The sequence below is a fragment of the Notothenia coriiceps genome, unplaced genomic scaffold, assembly GCF_000735185.1.
Source record: "Notothenia coriiceps isolate Sejong01 unplaced genomic scaffold, NC01 NC01_scaffold00037246, whole genome shotgun sequence".
NCBI lineage: Eukaryota > Metazoa > Chordata > Actinopteri > Perciformes > Nototheniidae > Notothenia > Notothenia coriiceps.
In genome coordinates, this window is record NW_011369947.1 from 7689703 (window position 1) to 7709366 (window position 19664).

Consider the following 19664-nt stretch of genomic DNA (forward strand, 5'->3'; position numbering starts at 1 on the left):
GTTTAGACAGGGGTCACAAATTTACACCGTATCTTTTAACTGCCGGCTGGCTCGTCTCTTGGGTTTTCCACTCAAGATGGGCCAAAAGAAAATGCCGACACCCACCGGGTTTTTGGTGGAAGGCCGTGCGGCGCGGATCATCAGGCCGGCGGTAACTCTTTCTTCCGGCAAAAGCACCGCGCGGGGGGCGGACGCGCGCCATGTCGCCGGCCCCGGGGCGGATGATAATGGACTTTTTACACCACTGGAGTTTTCCTGCAGGTTACACATTTAGGAGAGGGATTTTTTCGTAGAGATGGCGCAGGAATTTCGCCTCCGAGGCCGGAGGGTATTTCTGCCTTAACGTGACAGGAGTATGACTCCTTCCACTGTGCTCTTTATGTTCTCATTGGACAAGGTCTGCGATGATGGGTAGGCTGGGACGTCAGAGTTGATGTTTGCAGGGTAAGATAATTGGGCCTTTTGGCTTGCGGCTTGCATTGCGGGGATGTTCAGCTAACCTTCCCGCCAACTTTTCGCAGTTGTCCGCTCTGGCAGAATGGTGCGGTGCTAGTTTTTGAAGATGGGTTACTTGCTCCTTTTTACTGAAGTCCTTTCTTTAGTTGCGCGACGTTATTCTCATTCCTTAATGAACAGCGCGACTGGACAGACTGAATGGATGGCAGCTTGCCGCTTCTTCCAAGGTTTGTCAACAGGTGGAGAGCCGGCACGACGGGTCCTGTTTTTCCGGGATCATGGTTTTGCTCTCTTTTCCTTCAATCATTCAGGTGTTGGCGCCTCGGCATCAGGAGCGGACTTTAATTGCGTAGGCCATCCAGGCCACAGCCTTTTTTCAGGCCGATGTTCAGTGGGCGGAATAGTAAGTGGAGCAACTTGTCACTGTTACTAGGCTTTTGTGTCCCTGGGGCGAGAAGAGACTTAGTGCAAATTTTCACTTCAGGTCGCTGGGCGTGTTAGGTCAGATCGTGGAGATTTAGGCCGTATTGATGATGCAGGGGAAGGACTAAGGAACTCTGTCCCCTGTACAACAGCGTGTTCATCTCGCTCAGAAAGCGGACTTACAGGAGATTCCCTTTGAAGCACGGAGTCAGGTGGGATACAGGCACATCATTAACATACCCCCCCCCCATTGGGAAGGTCCTGAGCAATCGAGCTTGACTGGACTCTTGTTGGGCGCGAGAGGTGGGGGTCGGATCTTGTTGTTTCATTGGATGATGTACTTCCAGCCACAGGGCGTGCTGCCAGTTCCAAAACGAACGGATGGCTGGAGGTTTAGCTCTAACTTCCCTCTGCAACATTCGGGGTGCCATCCGGTACGGGCTACAGTGGCAGGCCGGGGGCCTAGCTCCATCCTTGGGATGGTCACAGGGGTTGAGTGGAACTACTCCTGGCCTTACCCATGATAAAGGGACAATGAACTGCGTTTGTTTGTTGTTGCATTTAGGCGAAGGTAAGACACCGTCTTGTTACCGACTTTCACAGCATCTCAAGAGGCGGCGGTGAAGCTGAGCCGTGAGCTGGGATCTCCAAGTTTGCAGGGGCGCTGTTTGTGATGCATCTTTGCTTTAAAGTTCCTGCGTGGCGGCCGCGCGGTCTTCAAGCATAGTGCAGAAGTGGGTGTAGCGCAGCCCCTCAACACTGCTTCCTTTACATCTGCAGGAAGCCTTTTCGGTCCCATCCTAGCTATTCCGTGCCGGTGTTTAATGTTGGCGAAGGAGTGGCTTGGCAGGGGGAGTATCACAGGGGGACATGGGATACCAGCGGCACAAATATAGAGCTCACGACTGACAACGAATACCTCTCCTGGTAAGTGGGTTAATCCTGAGGAGTGGAATTTGAAAAGTGGAATGAGTCCGTTTCCGTGCACACTGGAACTCCGAGAGCTCTTTGAACAGGAGGGTATACTTTTATTCGCAGATCCAGATTTTTCCTTGATTTCCTTGCATTCTCCTTCCTCAGGTATTGTTTTGTGGTGAGCTTTGCTGTTGGCTTTACCCATTTGTTTGACTTGAAACCCACCCTCACTTGCACAGGGTTCTTACAGTGGCGAGTATCACTGGCGTCCTTTCTCGTGTCTTTTTCGCATTGATTTTAGGCATTCGGTCCCATAAAAATTCGCGTCGTAAGCATGAAGAAACTTGCCCTTGGCTAAATGTCGTCCCCAGGCGATGTCTTCGTTGCACCTGTTGTGAGGCAAGTTGGCAAACTAGGCGGAGGATGTCGAGTGCTCCAAAGATGTGTACAACCATTTTGTACTCTTTTCCTTGCTAGCTATTACTGAGATCTGTCCATCGGGCCACCACAAAGGAATGTTTGAGGAAGATTGGCATTTTTCCTTCTCGGGCACCTGACCTGGAGGGAAAGATGGGCTTGAGAATATCTGGCCATGAATGGCAATATTCTTCTCCGAATCTTGTAGGACGACCAGGATAAGACTGTTGGTTAAAAGTTCCTTGGCCTCTGGAGAGAACGTGCTTCAGGAAGATTTGCGCGGTCGACCCGGCGGGCCTGGGTAACGGTTGCACCGCATTCAAAAGCCGGAGAGACCGCGCGCGTGCAGTTTCGCGTTTTGGATGGGTACAACACCCGTGGGGGTGGGCACGTTACCAGTCCCTTTTGCTCTGATGTGCCTTGTCTTTTTGTTCAGGCCCGCTTCATTTGCTTACTGCAAGACCTTGGATCAACAAACATTCAGCCATGAACGCTTTTGTCCGACCTCCTTGTGTGAATTTGTTGTTTTTGTTGGAATTTTCTGGTTTTAGGTTCAAAAAGCTCGGGTGTTCAGGCACACTTGGATTATTGGGGGGAAACCTCAAGTCCGTTTTTTCCTTTAGAATCGGCAGGCCGCCATATAGGGGTGGGGTCGGCGGGGAGAGCAAGATTAGAGGGAGCACTTTCCCATGAACTTTGGTATTTCCCTCTCTGAATTTCGACGGCCGTCCTTGTGTTGAGATTGTTCTGGGGAAAGCCAGCTTTCACTTGGGTGGCTTCCATGACAAGGGGTTCCGTCGGAATTTCCACAAAACAACGAAAGTTCTGTTGCTGAGACGACCTGGGCGTGAAATCCAAGACGAGTCGTGCTGACGCTGGGCCTAAGACGGGGTCCATTCTATTGTCGCAACCTGTAGACCCCCCAATGGTCTTGAACGGCGTGACGGGCCATTCCCGCTGGCGGGTTGTGCTTCTGTGATGGCTCTAGAGCCTTTGGCACTGTGCCCCATTCGGCGAAGACAGAGGGTGGGCGCTCTGGTTTCGTGCGATCGATTTGGGTTATTTGATGACCTTCGTTTTCAAAGGTCCATCCCGATTCCCCTGGTCGCCACGTGGCCTGTCCTGAGGGAATATTTGACTTTCGTACTGGTCTACTTTCGTTTTTGGCCAATAACACAGGTGGAGAGTTGCTACGATTTACTGGTACTTCAAGGACGCCAATGAGTCAACGTCGACAGTGTAACAGATTTTTAGCTGACGTCTCTTTTTTGCATGGTTCGTTTAGGGAGTATCTCCGGTTTCGTTATTTGAGTCAACTTTGATTGCGCTGTTGAGAAATGGACTCTAACAGGGTGTACTCCTCGGGGCCACGAAAGGGCGGTATGCTTGTTTGATGGTATTTACCCCTTTTTGTTTCTCACCTTCCCACCAGGAACGCTAGGCCAGGGTGTTCTTCAGGGCTCCACGGGCGGCCCAATTATCGTCCTCCCGGGTGAATCATCTTTTATCCAAAGCCACTAAAGGATTTGCAACCGAGTCTTTGAGGCCTTTCCTGTTGCTCGACTCCCGCGGATGGGCGTGGGTGTGCTGAGGGTGCGTAGCACCCCCGTTTGAGAGGACAGGGATTGCACTCCGCCCAGGATGAGGAAACAAGAGCACGAGAAGCCCGCGGCACGCACAGCCCGCGAAGACCGATGAGTTTTCGGAGCTGAGGTAACAAGCATTCGTATTAAAGTTAAGATACACCTTTTCCACCCCGGAGTTACGAGTTTTTCCCATTTGCCCTGACGATGGGCGACGTGGTGTGATGAAGTGGGGATGTGCTGTTGCACCGGTGGTGCCCCGCAGCTCACAGCAAACGTGAGAGAGGAGTAGGAGAGGGGGATACCGCGTAACCGGCGCTGGCGGGGGATTGTTTGTTAGCTGTGGTTCTGCTGCGCGCTACGGAATAAGATCTTGTTTCTACAAGAATGTGGGATGGCGGGGAGACTCGTGTGTTGTCTTCCGGTTCACGGACTGGAGACGGCCTCAGTGACGGGCGATCGGTAGAGTCAGGGCACTCTGGGAGGGTAGATGTGCAACTTAGTCTAAAGTTACTGTCTCAGTTGACCTGGCCGCGGGCGGAGGCTGCAGACGAACGTGTTGATGACGAAGCTTTATGTTATGCGAACACATATTTGCCAAGGCGGCACACCTTGATATATTAGGGATAATAAAAGGCAGGTTTGGAATCACTGTCCAATGTATTGCGTAATTCAGGACAGCTAAAACCAACAATATCGTTTAAAAAACTGGAGAATTTAAAAATATGCATAATAATAAATGTTATGACAAATGAAAGATTTGAATTGAACCAACCAAATAAAATAAGGTCAACCATTATTTGGTTTATTGGCGCCGCCGCATGATGGTGGTATGGAAGATGTTTTATCATGTACTTATGTGATGAGCAAAGATGCAAGCACCGAGTCTTTTTTCATGTGTCGGGGTGTTTAAGTAGTATCCCCTAGATCAGTCTCTAATTGGGCGCTCAAAGTGCACCAGATTGAAGCATTTTACTTTAAAATGTTAAAAAGGGGGGGCACCCCGGACCCCCCTAGAGGATGTGAAGTCCACCCCCCCAATTAAAACATGTTATAATACTAAATACATTTGAAGCCTTGTTATATAAGCTTTCCACCATGTCAATATGTTTCTCTTTTTGTAGTGTATTGGTCTTTTGTAGAGGTTTTTCATTGCCAGCTAAAATCTTGCCTATAGCACATTGGTCAGAACCAGCCCTGGTGTCATCCCCACAGCACCCCCCATTTGAAACATGTTCCCACGGCTATGGTTATGAGTTTTTACAGTTAATTAATGCACTGTTGTTGGGGGGAGAGACCGCCCCTTCCATATGTGTGTGTGTGTGTGTGTACGGCGGGCATCAGGCGTGCATGACGGGACGAGTTGTGTTCGTATGTGGAAAAGTCATACTCAATGCGGTGAACGCTGGCTTTATTGCTACTGTATCCGTAGCACTAGTACCCCACGGAATAGTTGGGACTGTCTAGTGACGTCAGTAAAAAAGGTTTGCCCCCCCCAAGCGCAAATGTCAAACTCCGCCTATGGTCTGACTTCCTGACCTCTAACTCCCATGAAAGCTCAGTAGAGACCCAGGTGGACATTAATGAACTTCCCTTCTGAAGATGCATCAGATACACAGCCTGATGCCAACAGTGTCAGAAATAATTGGGGAAAAATGGCAAAAATACCTCCAAATTCAACACAATCAATAGGGCCCAAAAATATGTGGTTTTGAATGTAAAAGCCTTTAAAATTCTAGATTTTTTAAAAATGTTTTAAAAATCTACTAGTCGAAAATATGTCATATGAATGGTCTGCAAAAGTGCAAGTATAAACATATCAAGGCTTCTAAGGCAGACTAGTGAGTAGTGACCGTAATGACCACAATAACATCAGTCGTCTCATTTACTAGCTTGTTAGTAGCCACCTTTATTAAGACACGAAAAAGCTTTGAAGATCAAAAATAGAGTATTTACGAACTTCTTTTATGTACAGTAGTAGAACTAAATATCGAAGCCTCTAAACCCCAGCCCTCATTTCAGGTGTTAAATCAAAAACGTATTCAAAAAACCCATTAACTTTGAGACGAGTGAACCAATAGGCAAACATGCAAACTAATTTCCAGGTTTTAGGATTTATACCAGCAGCACAAATAACACATTTGCCTCAGGGGGCTTAACAATTTTTACACTTCCCTGTGGGACACCCTCAATCTTTAGATCCTCAATTTTGATAAAGAAAACTCCTCCCAAGAAAACCTAAACTCACTGCTCCCAAAGAATAGACAGCTACGGTCCATAACACTGATACGTGGCTTGACTCATGGCAGCATGTTTGATGCAAGCGACCAGCATTGGCGCAATCATAATTATTAGTTCAAAAACTCCTGGTTCTGACCACTGAATTGCTTTCCACATCCCAATGTATTCTGATTATCAGTATCATAATCCTAAAGTACCAAGATCAGACTGTCTACAGTTGAGCTTGGTAGCAGCATGAGTTTGCATTATAAGGATTGCCATTTAGCAATTAGGCAGCGTCAAAACAAAGAGTGTAGGAAGGAAGGAGCAGTCTCAATAGCCACAATGTTCATATATAGTGTGTTACTTGAACTAGGCGTTGGTGGTAGGTTAGCTTTTGTGGAGAACCTCATATTACAAAGTTGTTATGTTGACCGTGAATGACATAACAAGTTCCATCCCCGATGATTTCCTGCCCATGTCTACAAGAACTTGAAACAATGGGATCTGACAAGCTCTGTTCTAGAAATTAGGATGCTTGCCAGACCATCACTGCCAGCAAGCCATAAATGTTTCATGTGGTACTGATATGGTAATCATTGGATCCCTACAATGACACCTTGTGAGAGTTGGATAACGATGGCTGTCTTTCAGGCCTCTGTGACTCTGGCCGCGGTCCAACAGCTGAGGCACAGCCTGAAGAGTGAATCAGCCAGTTAAAACGGCTCTGTTGCACCCAATAGGTGCATACAAATCTCAAAGATGAAGGAAATAAAGGTGCAACGGGTCTCCTCTAAGCATCTTGCAGACATACAGCCTCTCTGATGCAAATGCATTCCTCTGAGTTAAATATGCATTGCGTTTCATGAGGTTTGCGAGTGGGTCCAGGTGCCCGTTGGTGGCACAGACCCAGCTGGAGGATGTGGCTGCCTCGCTCCGCTGGCGCTCAGGCTGGCATACTAACAGAGCCAGGGGTGCTTTCACAGGGAGTTGAAAGAGGCTGGCTCGGGCGCCACACACCCAGGGTTCAGACACACGAGCTCCAGCTGCATGTCCATTAGCTCGCATAGCTAAAGAAATTGCAGATCCAAAGTGAATTTTTTTAAACTGGTCCGTGACAAGAATATCGATCTTATGACATTCGCTTACATGCACCGCAATCACATCTGCCTCCTCTATGCACGCGAGATTCTGTGAGATTAATTGTTGGGGTGAAATAAAGGAATTTTCCAATCACAGGGGATGAAGCAATAAAAGGCCAACATGTCTAAAAGAGCTTAATGTATTATTGCTCTGAGGCTTGTGTAAGCCTTTTATTAAATTGAAACAATCTTGTCAGACACCTGTTGTTCTTGCAGGGGTATTTATTGTTGGCCTATGTCAGCACACTGTAATCCCTGGATAGTACATGGCTGTATTACTAGAGTGACCTATTCTTGGTCATCATAATTTCCTGTATGTGTGTTGTGTGAGGAGGGAGACAGAGGGAAGTGACAGCGTTCATGTGCATGAGTGTGTGTGTGTGTGTGTGTGTGTGTGTGTGTGTGTGTGTGTGTGTGTGTGTGTGTGTGTGTGTCCAGTGATTGCCGGCACCCTTCAGCCATTTCATTTGAGATTTTGTTGACACCCAATGTCATGCAGAACAAATCGCCTATTGCTGACACCAGTGATTTCTTGTCTCCAGTGCTGAGAAGTGTGTGTGGAGGCAAAACAGTTGGGTCTTACTGACGGAGACTTGGACATTTCTGTGATTAAGTGGTAATAGCCCGGGACGTGACAGGGAAACGGGGGACTTCATTGGTCACAGGGCAAGAAAACCTGCACACCTCCAGTTGTATGGGGCTATTTTTGAGAGAGTATATAATTACTTCTAGAGTTTTGCTCCAAAAGTCTCTAAGCTGGCATTTAAACTGTGTGAAAAACTGTGTGAAAAAGCAAGAATACTCTGTTTTGCACACAGTATCATTGGTGAAGTGATTGACACACATGATCAACATTATTGTTTAAAAGTAAAGAGGACTCTCATCTTTCTACCACCTTTGCCACGCCTGCCTTGAATTCCTATTGGCTTTACCCACTAATTGTGGCCTGAGTTCCTATGGTATTGTTGCGTGCCTGTGGTTTGGGTTAAGGCCACGGTTATATTAAGACATGGGTATTTTACCATCTATTATAGAACACACTATCAGCTCAGATAATCAGGGTTGTCTGTAGTCTGATTTATGTGTGAGGTTTTTGGAGAGAGTGATGCACTGCTTAAGAAACCGAGAGTCTGAACCTAAATGTAAGACACAGATAGAAATAAACAATAATTAGAAGGTGATGTTTCTTTGGGAATATATAATAGTTATTTGAGCACTGACAGACAGACCTCTGGTACTGGTGGCTCCTGTGTGAAATGTATAAATGGTGTTATGGGGACATCTACTGGCTAATGTGAGAGCAGTCACAATACAGTACTATTTATTCCAAATATTTGGTAGAATTCCAATGATATTGTTTTGTGTATTGTACCTGTGTGCCAAGAGATATAAATTCCTTATTGCACCTTTAGTTATCACATTACAATATTACTCATTTTAAACAGTTATGCAGTTGGTTTAAATGGTGTAAGGCCTTCCTCAAACTGCCACGATGAAGTTCCCTTTTATATTATTTTTATTTGCAATTTCTGGTTAAATAACAAGCACATTTAAATTGATTTATTCCTCATCTAAAGGAAATATTCAGATCCTTCACTTAATGAATACAACTTACACTATTGTGTTAAAATACTCTGTTGTGTAAAAGTCCTGCCTGAAAAAATTCAAACACACATAAACATAGAAAATCATTATTAACATAAATTCATCCATCATACAGAAAGTATTTCGTATTGCTGGACTCTGATTATTGATGCATCATTGTGTAAATCACTCAATTGTTGCAGTTGATGCGGTAGTTATAACTACTTCAAATACAGTTTTGTTGCTTGGAAAATTCACATCTGTTGACAAATTAAGACTTATAATCTTTTGACAATAACCATTAAGTTATGTTTAATCGTGTTCTTTAAAAATGTCTGCCTCAAATGTAGTGGAGTAGAAATATAATGACACAGAAACTGAAAATACTACTAATAGTACGTAGCCTACGTAGTAAGTCCTTTTTTTATATAAACAAGTGTCATGCACCAAAATGTGCCCATCCCATTTGGGCTTAAAAGAAACTACAAATAAACCACTTTAAGAACTGAATGATTGATTGCATCTTTGTAGGGATCATTATGGATATACCACATTGTGTCCATGTTAAACATAATAACAATACACACAAAAATAATGACATCTTAATTGGAGCCGTAATGGCAGAATCGCTGCTCCCTGACCCTAAAAAAATGAACGACACTGCACCTGACCACACAGCAAATCACAACGCGTCTGGCAGCCAGTCAGATTTCAGGAAGCTAGCACCACTGGTTGACGAGCATTTATATTATCCAATCAGAGATTTACAACAGGCCTCGAGTCCCGCCTTTACTCTTCTTGTAGCCAATTAGAACACAGCAATAATTACTTATTCATTACATTGCAAAGGGGAGTGACGCAGTTATTGTAAATCTACAGATACTCCATGCTTTTTTCACATGAACCGATAAACATAATTTTTCCAAGCTTTGGAATTTCAAATCTTTCTTAAAAAAATAGCAAAGAAGAGTGATTCCTGCTGTCATCTGAAAGGCTGTGTGCCGAATCTCTGCAGCCTTTACATTTGGATGCCATTCTGGTTGGAGGTTGCGGTACACCACCCCGAGGACTAGATGCGATAACCAGGACGAGATATGCCGCAGCCGAAATCACGAAAAATTGCCATCCTCGGGTACAGATCCGTAGGTAAGTTCCCAAACGACGATGAAAAATGGGTAGAATAAAGACATCCAGGCGCGTCTTGGATGCGACCCTGGGGCTACATTTTATCGGCCTTATGGGTCAATTTAGGTCCATAATGGGAGCCATTACGCTCCCTATAATAGACTTTAATGATGGGGAGTAAGGTCTGTTATGCAGCATCTCACAGCAGGAGGCTGAGCGCCACCAGGTGAGACATGGCTCTGCGTGTTTTATCACATGAGGCCTCCCGTAATGTGTTCCACATATATATATATATTAACGCTAAATGTCCTTATTCATGCGACTCCATCAGTGACCCTATCCCTGGTTTAGTTGGTGCCATGTTTTATGAGGGGCATGAAGGTCCAACCGAATTTGACGCATTACTGTGCGGTTTGTTTGATCGTATCTGAAACCAAAGAAGCGCAATTTGCATGCAGTGAAGGGATGTTGGGGATGGCAAGATGGCACACGCAGATAGAAACACTGTAGGCCCAGCCAGCACAGCATCACCAACACAACCATGTCATATTCCCATAGAGAGATTGGGTTATGTTAATGGTGGCCTACTAAGTTACATCTCATGGTATTTATATAGGGATTTAGGAAGGTGATTTTAAGCTTGACTGATATGCTGATGATTACACTTTGTTTCTCAATCAGCCAAGTTGTTTTGTCCTGTATGATTAATGAACACTAGTCGAAGGACTGCAAACCATTATTTTGAAGCTTTTGTGAATTTATTTTCAAATTTCCAATTATTTCACCACATGTTATCTGTTTACAATATTCCTTTGTGTTTTTGCAGGAAAGTCCTCTTTGACCATTCAGTTTGTTGAAGGCCAGTTTGTGGACTCCTATGACCCGACAATAGAAAACAGTAAGTGGGAAAGGTTGACTGTCACAGCCTCTGTAAACAAACAGGAAACTGAGATTCCTCCTCTTGTGACCAGTTCATTAGATGAAAATAAACAAAAGCCACACTAACTATAATATGTTGAAATTAATCATTTCTATACTCTGTGTTCCCTTGTGTTACAAAGTTAAGTCTGATCAGTTTCCAAGAGTTTCCAACCTGAATGTGACACCCTGTGTCCTTAAACCTCCAATTATATATATATGTGAAACTCCACACAACAGAATGTGTTATTATGTTCGAAACCTATATGATAATTGTTGTTGACAAAATAATTCTCAACTAAAGGTCCACTTACACTTTGTTTCCAAAGCTTTAGCTACATCTTGTGGCCTTACTCCGTGTATAAATTACCTCAGATGTAGCTGTTATCGTATTAACCTCATATGATACTGCAGTCACATGATAACAGAATGCAGAAGCATTTACAATTGGGCTGCAACTAATGCAAGAAAGTATTATTTTGATTAGAGATTACAAAAAAAATAGTTTACAAAATGTCATAAAATAGCAGTAACATAATCCATTATATTTCCTCAAAGTCCTTGTCATCATATTGCTGTTGTGTCTTTGTTTGGCCAAAATAACTAAACATATTTCCTTTGTAATCATTTAAAACAGAGAAAAGGTGCAAATCCTTACATTTGACAAGTTGGAACTAGAGAAGTTTAGTTAACAAAGGTGACAACTATCATTACAGTTTTTAATTGTGTCATTCTACTGGCCGATATTGATTGCAGGTCTTATACATTATCACACTATATAAATAGTATGTCATTGCATAGCAAACATTTGACAATGGGCGTATTGGACAAGTACTCAGACATCTCCAAATAAACAATGTCCAAATGTGTCATTATTCTTTATTTTGGTTTTATATAAACTGAGCTCGTTACCATCATCGCAATCGTACACCTTATTCACTTTTATATCATGATTTCACTGAAAGAAGAAACAATTATTATAGCCCTGAATAGTAACCTAGCAGGGCGTGATGTTCCCTCTAATTAAATGTGTCCAAACACTACACCAGCTGATTTCAGCTTCCACACTTTCAGCCAAAAAGAAGGACTCTATTTTTAGGACCTTTTGGAAAAATCAGCTGGTGTGGAGTTTGTTCAGATTTATACGTTGACTTGAGTGGAATAAGCTCGAAAATCAGTGCGAGAGGGAATTTAGCTTGAGGGTAGTTTAAAAGCACATTTTCTGATTGAGAGTAACTTACAGTAATTCATCAAGCTACTACTGCAAACACACATATTCCCAGACACTCCAGGGATTTGAGTCTGAACTTTACCTGCAGGCTGTTTTTCTGTTTCCCGACACGCTCGCCCCCGTATCACCCTAAGTTTCTCGAGTGTGTGGTCTGCGTCTATAAATAATCTCTGGATGGGTATAAAGTGAAGTGTCAGTGATATCAGCGAGATGCTGCAGGCAGCGCAATCCCTCAGTCCTGTAGATAATGTGACCCATCTCCAGGCAGATATTGACATTCCTGTGCTGGATGAACTCAGTGGTACCGAAAGGGATCCATACGGGGATGTGCAGATGGAAAACGTACAGTAATGAAGATACATTATAGCACTGTATAGTATAAATAGTGTAGTACATACAGTGTTAGTAAGTCTTACTTTAAAAGGTCTTGCTCTCAGTAGCGGATAATCGGAAAAAGAAATAATACAAAACATTTAACTCAAAATAAAACTGGCCCCAGCTAGAGAATCTTACGTAGAGGAATGATCCAAGTCGAGCGTTGTTTCGTAGATTTATTTCCAAAAGTACAATGAACAATGGTTTCATCTATTACTGTCCCGCAGCCTTTCCTATAGCTTTCCTTGGCTCACCCTGGTAAAACAAAACATTTGCCTATACTGGTGCCCTTATCTCCAATATATACCCGATCAGCAGGTGCCCAAATCAACCAGTGCCCAAAAATGCCTTCAAGATAAAAGCATAAGGAACTAATTACATCAACTTAAATTACACTAAATAAAAGGTATATTTAGAAGAAACAAAAACGGCAAGAGAAGAAATGTTTAACTATTAATACGGTGCGATACGACACACTTTATTGTCCTCGTAAAGACATTTGTTTTTGGACAGTTCCACAAAAGATAGAACATAATAAATACGACCCAGCATATTCACACATGAGTCACATCACAAATAAATCAATATATAGCTCCAACACTCTCCATCCATCTATTGGTTCAACTTTCTTTTCTTTTGACTGCAGCATTCACTAAAACGATCACAATAAATGGACAAGAGTATCATCTTCAGCTGGTCGACACAGCAGGACAGGTATAGTTACTGAATTTGATCAAATATACATTAATAGTTAACTGTTCATTCTGCCTTGTTACTTATAGTCAGAATAACTTTGAATCCCTTCTTTTTGTATCTCTATAGGATGAGTACTCTATCTTCCCACAGACCTACTCCATAGATATCAACGGTTACATTCTGGTCTATTCAGTCACTTCCAATAAAAGGTATACTTTTCCTCCCCTCCTTATCAAAAGGATATATGAAGTTCTGTATAATGAGATGAAACGCCATTCAAAGGCTTAAGAGGAAACTTCCCCTTGTTTGTTTCAGCTTTGAAGTTGTACAAGTTATCCATGAAAAACTATTGGACATGGTGGGAAAAGTTCAGTAAGTTCTTCGCCTATTTTATCTTCTTGTTATGCTGCCTTAGGCTTTCCAAGACATGTCATTTATCAAACATACATGACAATTTGCCGTTTACTTTTCCCTCTATTGCAGAGTTCCAATTATGCTCGTCGGAAACAAGAACGACCTACATATGGAGCGGTATGTCCCAACACACTTCAAACTGAACATTAGGTCAACCATTCACAATAGGTATACACATGGGGCATAGCATTTGTCAGTTTTTATTGTATTTCCTCATTTTCATCTTCATATCACACAAACAGAAATACAGAGCAGATGTTAATGTTTTGTTCACAGATGACCCAAAAGACGGAGGTAGCTCGAGTAGTAATACTTGTTCATAATAACAGTTTGTGTAGCTCTTTTCGCATATACCTTAGTCAGTGGAAGCAGAATCCATAGGTTGAACTAGGTTGAACTTGATTTATGTTTTTTTTTTCATTTTAGAGTAATCAGTTGTGAAGAAGGAAAAGCATTAGCCGAATCCTGGAACGCTGCCTTCATGGAGTCCTCAGCTAAAGAGAACCAGGTAAGAGTCAAAACTGCAGAGATCATATTCAGATAACAGCACTTTGTTTATGTTTGGGATGGATCTTATCAAGAACTATTTATCTGTCGGTTAATCCCACTAGAGAATTTGTTTATGAACCAGATGTGAGTTTACACCCTTAAAAATGTTACCAGTAAACGTTTGGGGGTATGCAGTATGAAATGTGCGTGTCTACCAGGTGGGGGGTGTCTGACCAATAGATGATGACAAGTTGAATTCTGGGAAGTGTAGGATCTAGCATCTTCACCTATACACCAGAGACGTATTTTGACTTTTTTTGTTTAAATCTGTCTTTTTTATTAAGTGGTGAGTCATGGTGGCAGATCCTCAATGAAATGTTACCCAACTTGTTTCTCTACCAAGTGTTTAAACGTCTTTCAGCTCATTGTTTGGGATAAAAGGCCCTCAACTTGTGCTTCATTTGTGTTTCAATCTCACTGCTCTCATCACCTGATTTCGCCAAAAAGCTAAAAACAAAACAGTGTAACCACAGATAAAAGAGATTGTATATTGAACTTCAAGTAACAACAGGCACATAGCTAAATGCTAATATTGCTCTGTGCCTTTTGGATGTGTAAATAACTGTTGGATAACAGCTTTTATATATTCACTCGATAATATATCAAAGTTGTGTTTAGAGCTAACTTTACTGCCCCCTAGTGGCCATAAATATTAATTCACGCAGATTTAACAATGGTTCAAAAGTGTATCCATTCCCTACATTTCTTCCAGGGACAGGCTAAGGCTTGGCCAACGTGAGCTAAAAGTAATCAAAAAAGTTGCCACAAAGGCCACAATAATCAGATCTTGATATATATTATGTATTTAGGAAACTTAGATAAGTTTGAAAATGGAAACACTTTCTAGGAAACTATCTGCTTCAAATTAACCTAGCAGACAAAAGTGTGTGTCTGTCTTTACATTTGCCAAAACAACACCTTCTTTGTTGTGCATAAAGCCAGTGTGCCTCTACTGGATGTAATTTGTTCTACTGGAATATTCAAAGTGGTGTGACTTAGACATGTGACAGCGTTGTGTGTGTGTGTGTGTGTGTGTGTGTGTGTGTGTGTGTGTGTGTGTGTGTGTGTGTGTGTGTGTGTGTGTGTGTGTGTGTGTGTGTGTGTGTGTTGGTGTGTGTGTGTGTGTGTGTGTGTGTGTGTGTGTCTCTATCTCTGTCAGACGGCTGTGGAAGTTTTCCGGAGGATGATCCTTGAGGCAGAGAAGATGGAAGGCGGCGTGCAACCAGGAAAAACATCCTGCTCCATGATGTAGAGCCGCCCAATCAACACACAGGACACTGCACTGGGATATCCCGTTACTTGAAGGCTAGCTGCCAGTTATTCACCACCTCAGCTGACTCCACCCCTCCAGGGTCCTAAATATCCAATACTGTCTATTTATGGCTCTGATTCCACTGTTATTTATCAGTATCACCTATTCCCTTTTGTCATCCTGGTCTTTCTTTGTGTGTTTGAAAAAAAAAGGACGAGTGGTGGTTCCCTTGTCTCCCACAGTCCACCCCTCCTCCATGTCTGTGTTCGACACTGATGCAAAACACAGAGCTTCATTAGGGTGTATCAGAAAAAATGTTTTCCTGTGCTCGGTAATGACGACTACCGTAACTATGGCCAGAGATAGTAGTGGCTTGATGCATCTTAGCTCCTCATTATGCTGCTCCCATATAGGCAACGAGTCCTTCTCTGTTTAAATAGCAAGAGATAAGACAAATGTCATGTCTGCCATGCATACGCTCTGGAAACGGATAAGAAAACGTGGACGTTTCTTCTGATACATCCCCGGCTGTCCTCCAATATAAACAGCTCTTTTTCTACTTCATCTCCACGCAGTACCCACTTCTCTGTCCCTCAGTTTGTTTGCATAGCGGTTACTGTCAGCCAACAAAAAATCTGCATCCATTTTCTAATGTTGAAAATGTTGTACAAATGTTTTTGATTGTAATCATTAAAGGAAAAAGTGATTATGTACTGCAGGGTTGAGTGTGGATTATTATTGTGTCCCCTGGGAGGCAGGGAAGGTTTGTTTTATAACCAACATTTAAAAGAAAAATGTTTAAAGAGACGGTAATATATACAACACTAAAAAAAGAGTAGAAAATACACAATTATACAACAAAAACATCTCTAAATAGAAGATAAAACAGAACTAACTTGAACTTCACGGTCAAATAAAAATAGAATTAAACACTGTTAAAGGGACAATTTACAGCTAAACAATATTATCTACCTTTCTAATGATACCCTTCTTTGAGGAGAGCTCATGATGCAGTGCAGGTGATTATTTGTTTAAGATTTAGTAAAAGTAAGCAATGCAGAAAATCTAAAATATTGTAGACCTATTTATTGAAACTTGATTGCGCCAACAAAATATTTGTTGTTGGTCTTTTTAGGGTTAGAATACCCTTAACAGAAGAGGCAGAGAGTTCAATGTAATAGTAGAGTTAAGCAATAGCTCACGACAAGCCGTGGTATATGCTCATTATATCACAGCTAAGGGGCGTGGTTCTATATCAGTTAGTTAGTTAGTTAGTTTCGACCGGACAACCCCCCTTTACAGTTACAGTTTACAGTTAGTTAGTTAGTTAGTTAGTTTCGACCGGACTTCTTTTGTCAGATGTGAGCGTCCTTAACGGTCAATAAGTCCTTGCTGCACATTATCCCTTACATGTTTCCATCTTAAGCTTTGTTAGTTAGATAGTTTCGTTACGGACGTAATGTAACAGTTACGGTTGTAGCTTTTCTCAGACGCGGAGGGATACTGATTTGTTGTGAAAAGTAACTACAATCCTACCCGTGGAACACGCTCATTATATCACGGCTCAGATTGCTTGATTTGACTTGTCCGTTTTATAAAATACGATTTTATTTGCTCCTATATTAGTGGTTAATATAAAGACAAAAGGTGGTACTTTCTCTGAATGTGTTTTACTGTTGAGAGTGATGGATTATTAATTTTAATTAAGTTTTTCTCATTTCATAGCAGAGAATTTTGAATGACTATTTTCTTTGGTCTGCTCCTCTCACTTGTGGGCGGGGCTCAGATAGAAAAAGGTGATGTCATGTTCCTCAGAGCACCAGTGAGGAGAAACCAATATTAAAATCTGAATCTGGCGACAGCTGGTGGGATGTTTGCTCACTGTCAATGCAATCTGATCCAACTACACCCTGACAGCCCTGGTGAACCAGATTTAGTTTTCCTCTTCATAAATGACTCCTAAGGGTGTTATTTCACACTTGAAGACGTTTTTCATCGAACATTAAATGTAAGATGTTTGTAAAAAAGGAATAAGGTGAAAGGCCGTTTAAAATCCTTGAGAGCTGGTGAGAAATATTTCCATCTTTTATAGGTGTCTAACAAAGATGAATGCGTTTGAGCACTTTTTTAAGGACGCTTAAGAAAAGGCCACTACAAGAACACAACCTGATAAAAATGAAACTCATGCCTTAACCGGAACCCTTTAACTTCAGAAGGTAATATTAGCAGGTAGACTTTGTATTTGACTTCCAATATAATTACACAATGTTATAGATTTCCATGCATCAGAATGACAAAATGATCCTTGTGAAACATGTTTATTTGCTCAAAGCCAAACTTTACATTTTTATAAGGTGTTGCACATGTCTTCGATACAGCAGTTGATATTGATGTAGGCGTTCATCTTCAGCATTTCGCAGTCTCCAAGAGCCATGCATTTCTGGTATTGGCCATCTAAAAAAGGGGAAAAGGTTTTAACAAAAAACGTTTCCTTCATTATATAAGAAGCACTGCACTGTGGAAGAGCCAATGGACTTTGATATATTTACATAATGTCCAAACATTTTACAAACTGTTTCAGTTAATTGACATGCAACTGACTACATGTGTCATCTCTCGCAAATTATGTTAGTTAAGTGTTTTTTTGTCTTTGTCTAGTGATTTTCCCCTTTAATTTTGATTAGTAATCTTTCCTCTCGTTTCAGATACTCTGACCTCCCTTCCTTGTGTGTCTCCCACTCCTGTGATTGTCGACCACGCCCCTGATTGTTTCCACCTGTTCCCCATTACCTGGTGTATTTATTGTCCTCGTCTCCCTCTGTCCTGTGCCAGTTCGTTTCGTTTCTTGTGACAGTCTACCAGCGTATCATGCCAGAGAGAATCCCAAGCAGAGCTTTGAGCCACGTCTTGTCTAAGTATTCTTATATTCATGCTCCTAGTGTTTTTTCCTCATTGAAGTGATGGTGGTTTGAATAAAACCTTTTTGGTAAAAACCTGTGTGAGTCGTGCAATTGAGTTCAAACCCGTTTATTCAGTCGTAACAACATGTTACAATGGAGCCACAAGAGGCCTTAAGCTATTTTCTAAATTCATTAGTATCACCACTATGACCCTCTGATTTGTATACAGTGGTTTTCTCCTCCAACTTGACTATGATTCACAGCAAAGATAATATTCACATGTTATATTGGTTAATGTACTGAGTCCATGTACTTGTTATTGATCGAAGAGTTTCAGCGTGTTGAAACACTCACGTGGGGGTGTGAGGAAGCTGGCAGCAGCACAGGCATCCTTCCCTGGCTTACACGTCTCTACACTGAGATCACAGGTTCCTCCGGCCTGTTTGGAGACACAGCGGTGGCAGTCAAGACTCTCACCTAAAAAATAAAAAAAGACAATATTTCAAGTGTTTCTGATTTGTTTCTCTTATAATTCTGTGAATGTGTTTACTGTAGGAATCCTAGCCCAATGAGCAAGTTGAATGAAATGGATTGAAAAGGTAATTAGTAAGGTTTCATCTACTTAGATGTTAAATGTGTGCATGAAGCCTCAGGTAGATACTGTGCTCTCACATGTAATCATTTCATTTCTTAGATATGACTCCTATAAACTGTTACTAAGTGTCTGACAGGTCTGCTGAGATTGTTTCTGTACAGTAAAGACAAAAGGAGAAAGCAGACGTCTCTGTTGCACAGCAGGGCTTGTGTTTATTCAGTGGAGAATGAGTGACAGACGCACCAGCTGTAAACAGCAGAGCGACGGTTAAAGCCAACACCAAGAACTTCATTGTTCTGTTCAACACTGCAGCTGTTGACAAATAAAGCACAGATTTGATTATGTATACAGTACCTGCAGTACTCTGGATATTATGGCATTTGCATTGACATTACTCCTCCTGTAAATCTTTCCATTGTGAGTGTATCTCATGATTTAAGGAACTGATTTAAAATATATACATAAATAGAATTCGGTGCAATGACAGCATGCATGCACAGAGTCATGAAATTGTACATTAAATAATAGCAACACATGTATAATCAATATTGAATGTATCTGTTATGAAAAACATTTCAAAGTGTTAAATAAATGTCATAAATAACAAACGAAAAAGGTTTAATTTAAGTGTGCATACCTTGCTGATTCTTCTGTCTCGGTTTCTGCTAAATACTGAGATGTATTCATCCACTCTACCTCTTTTTATACTCTTGGTCCCATTAACTGGTGTTTCTCTGTTAAGTCTATATACTTAGTAACTCACCCACCCTGGTACACTGTGTTCGGGGGTCAAAGTTTGCAAATGCTCAGATTCCCGCATTGTGCAAGAGCCGTCCACCCTTTGTCTACTTCTGTCATTTATGAGTCTT

General features: G+C 42.1%; 2 protein-coding genes across 2 annotated transcripts; one reads left to right on the top strand and one right to left on the bottom strand.

Annotated features, from left to right (window-relative positions):
• Positions 1–9585: 9585 nt before the first annotated feature.
• Positions 9586–15512, top strand: rheb (Ras homolog, mTORC1 binding). The gene is made up of 8 exons (XM_010794684.1): positions 9586–9886; positions 10692–10763; positions 13036–13103; positions 13212–13294; positions 13401–13457; positions 13569–13616; positions 13926–14007; positions 15208–15512. The coding sequence occupies exons 1-8, from the start codon at positions 9835–9837 to the stop codon at positions 15298–15300; spliced, it is 555 nt and encodes a 184-aa protein (XP_010792986.1). The 5' UTR covers positions 9586–9834; the 3' UTR covers positions 15301–15512.
• Positions 15513–17601: 2089 nt separating this feature from the next.
• On the bottom strand, positions 17602–19522 carry ly97.3 (lymphocyte antigen 97, tandem duplicate 3). The gene is made up of 4 exons (XM_010794685.1): positions 19433–19522; positions 19039–19107; positions 18555–18677; positions 17602–17754 (listed from the first exon to the last, which is right to left on the bottom strand). The coding sequence occupies exons 2-4, from the start codon at positions 19085–19087 to the stop codon at positions 17648–17650; spliced, it is 279 nt and encodes a 92-aa protein (XP_010792987.1). The 5' UTR covers positions 19088–19107; positions 19433–19522; the 3' UTR covers positions 17602–17647.
• Positions 19523–19664: the final 142 nt, after the last annotated feature.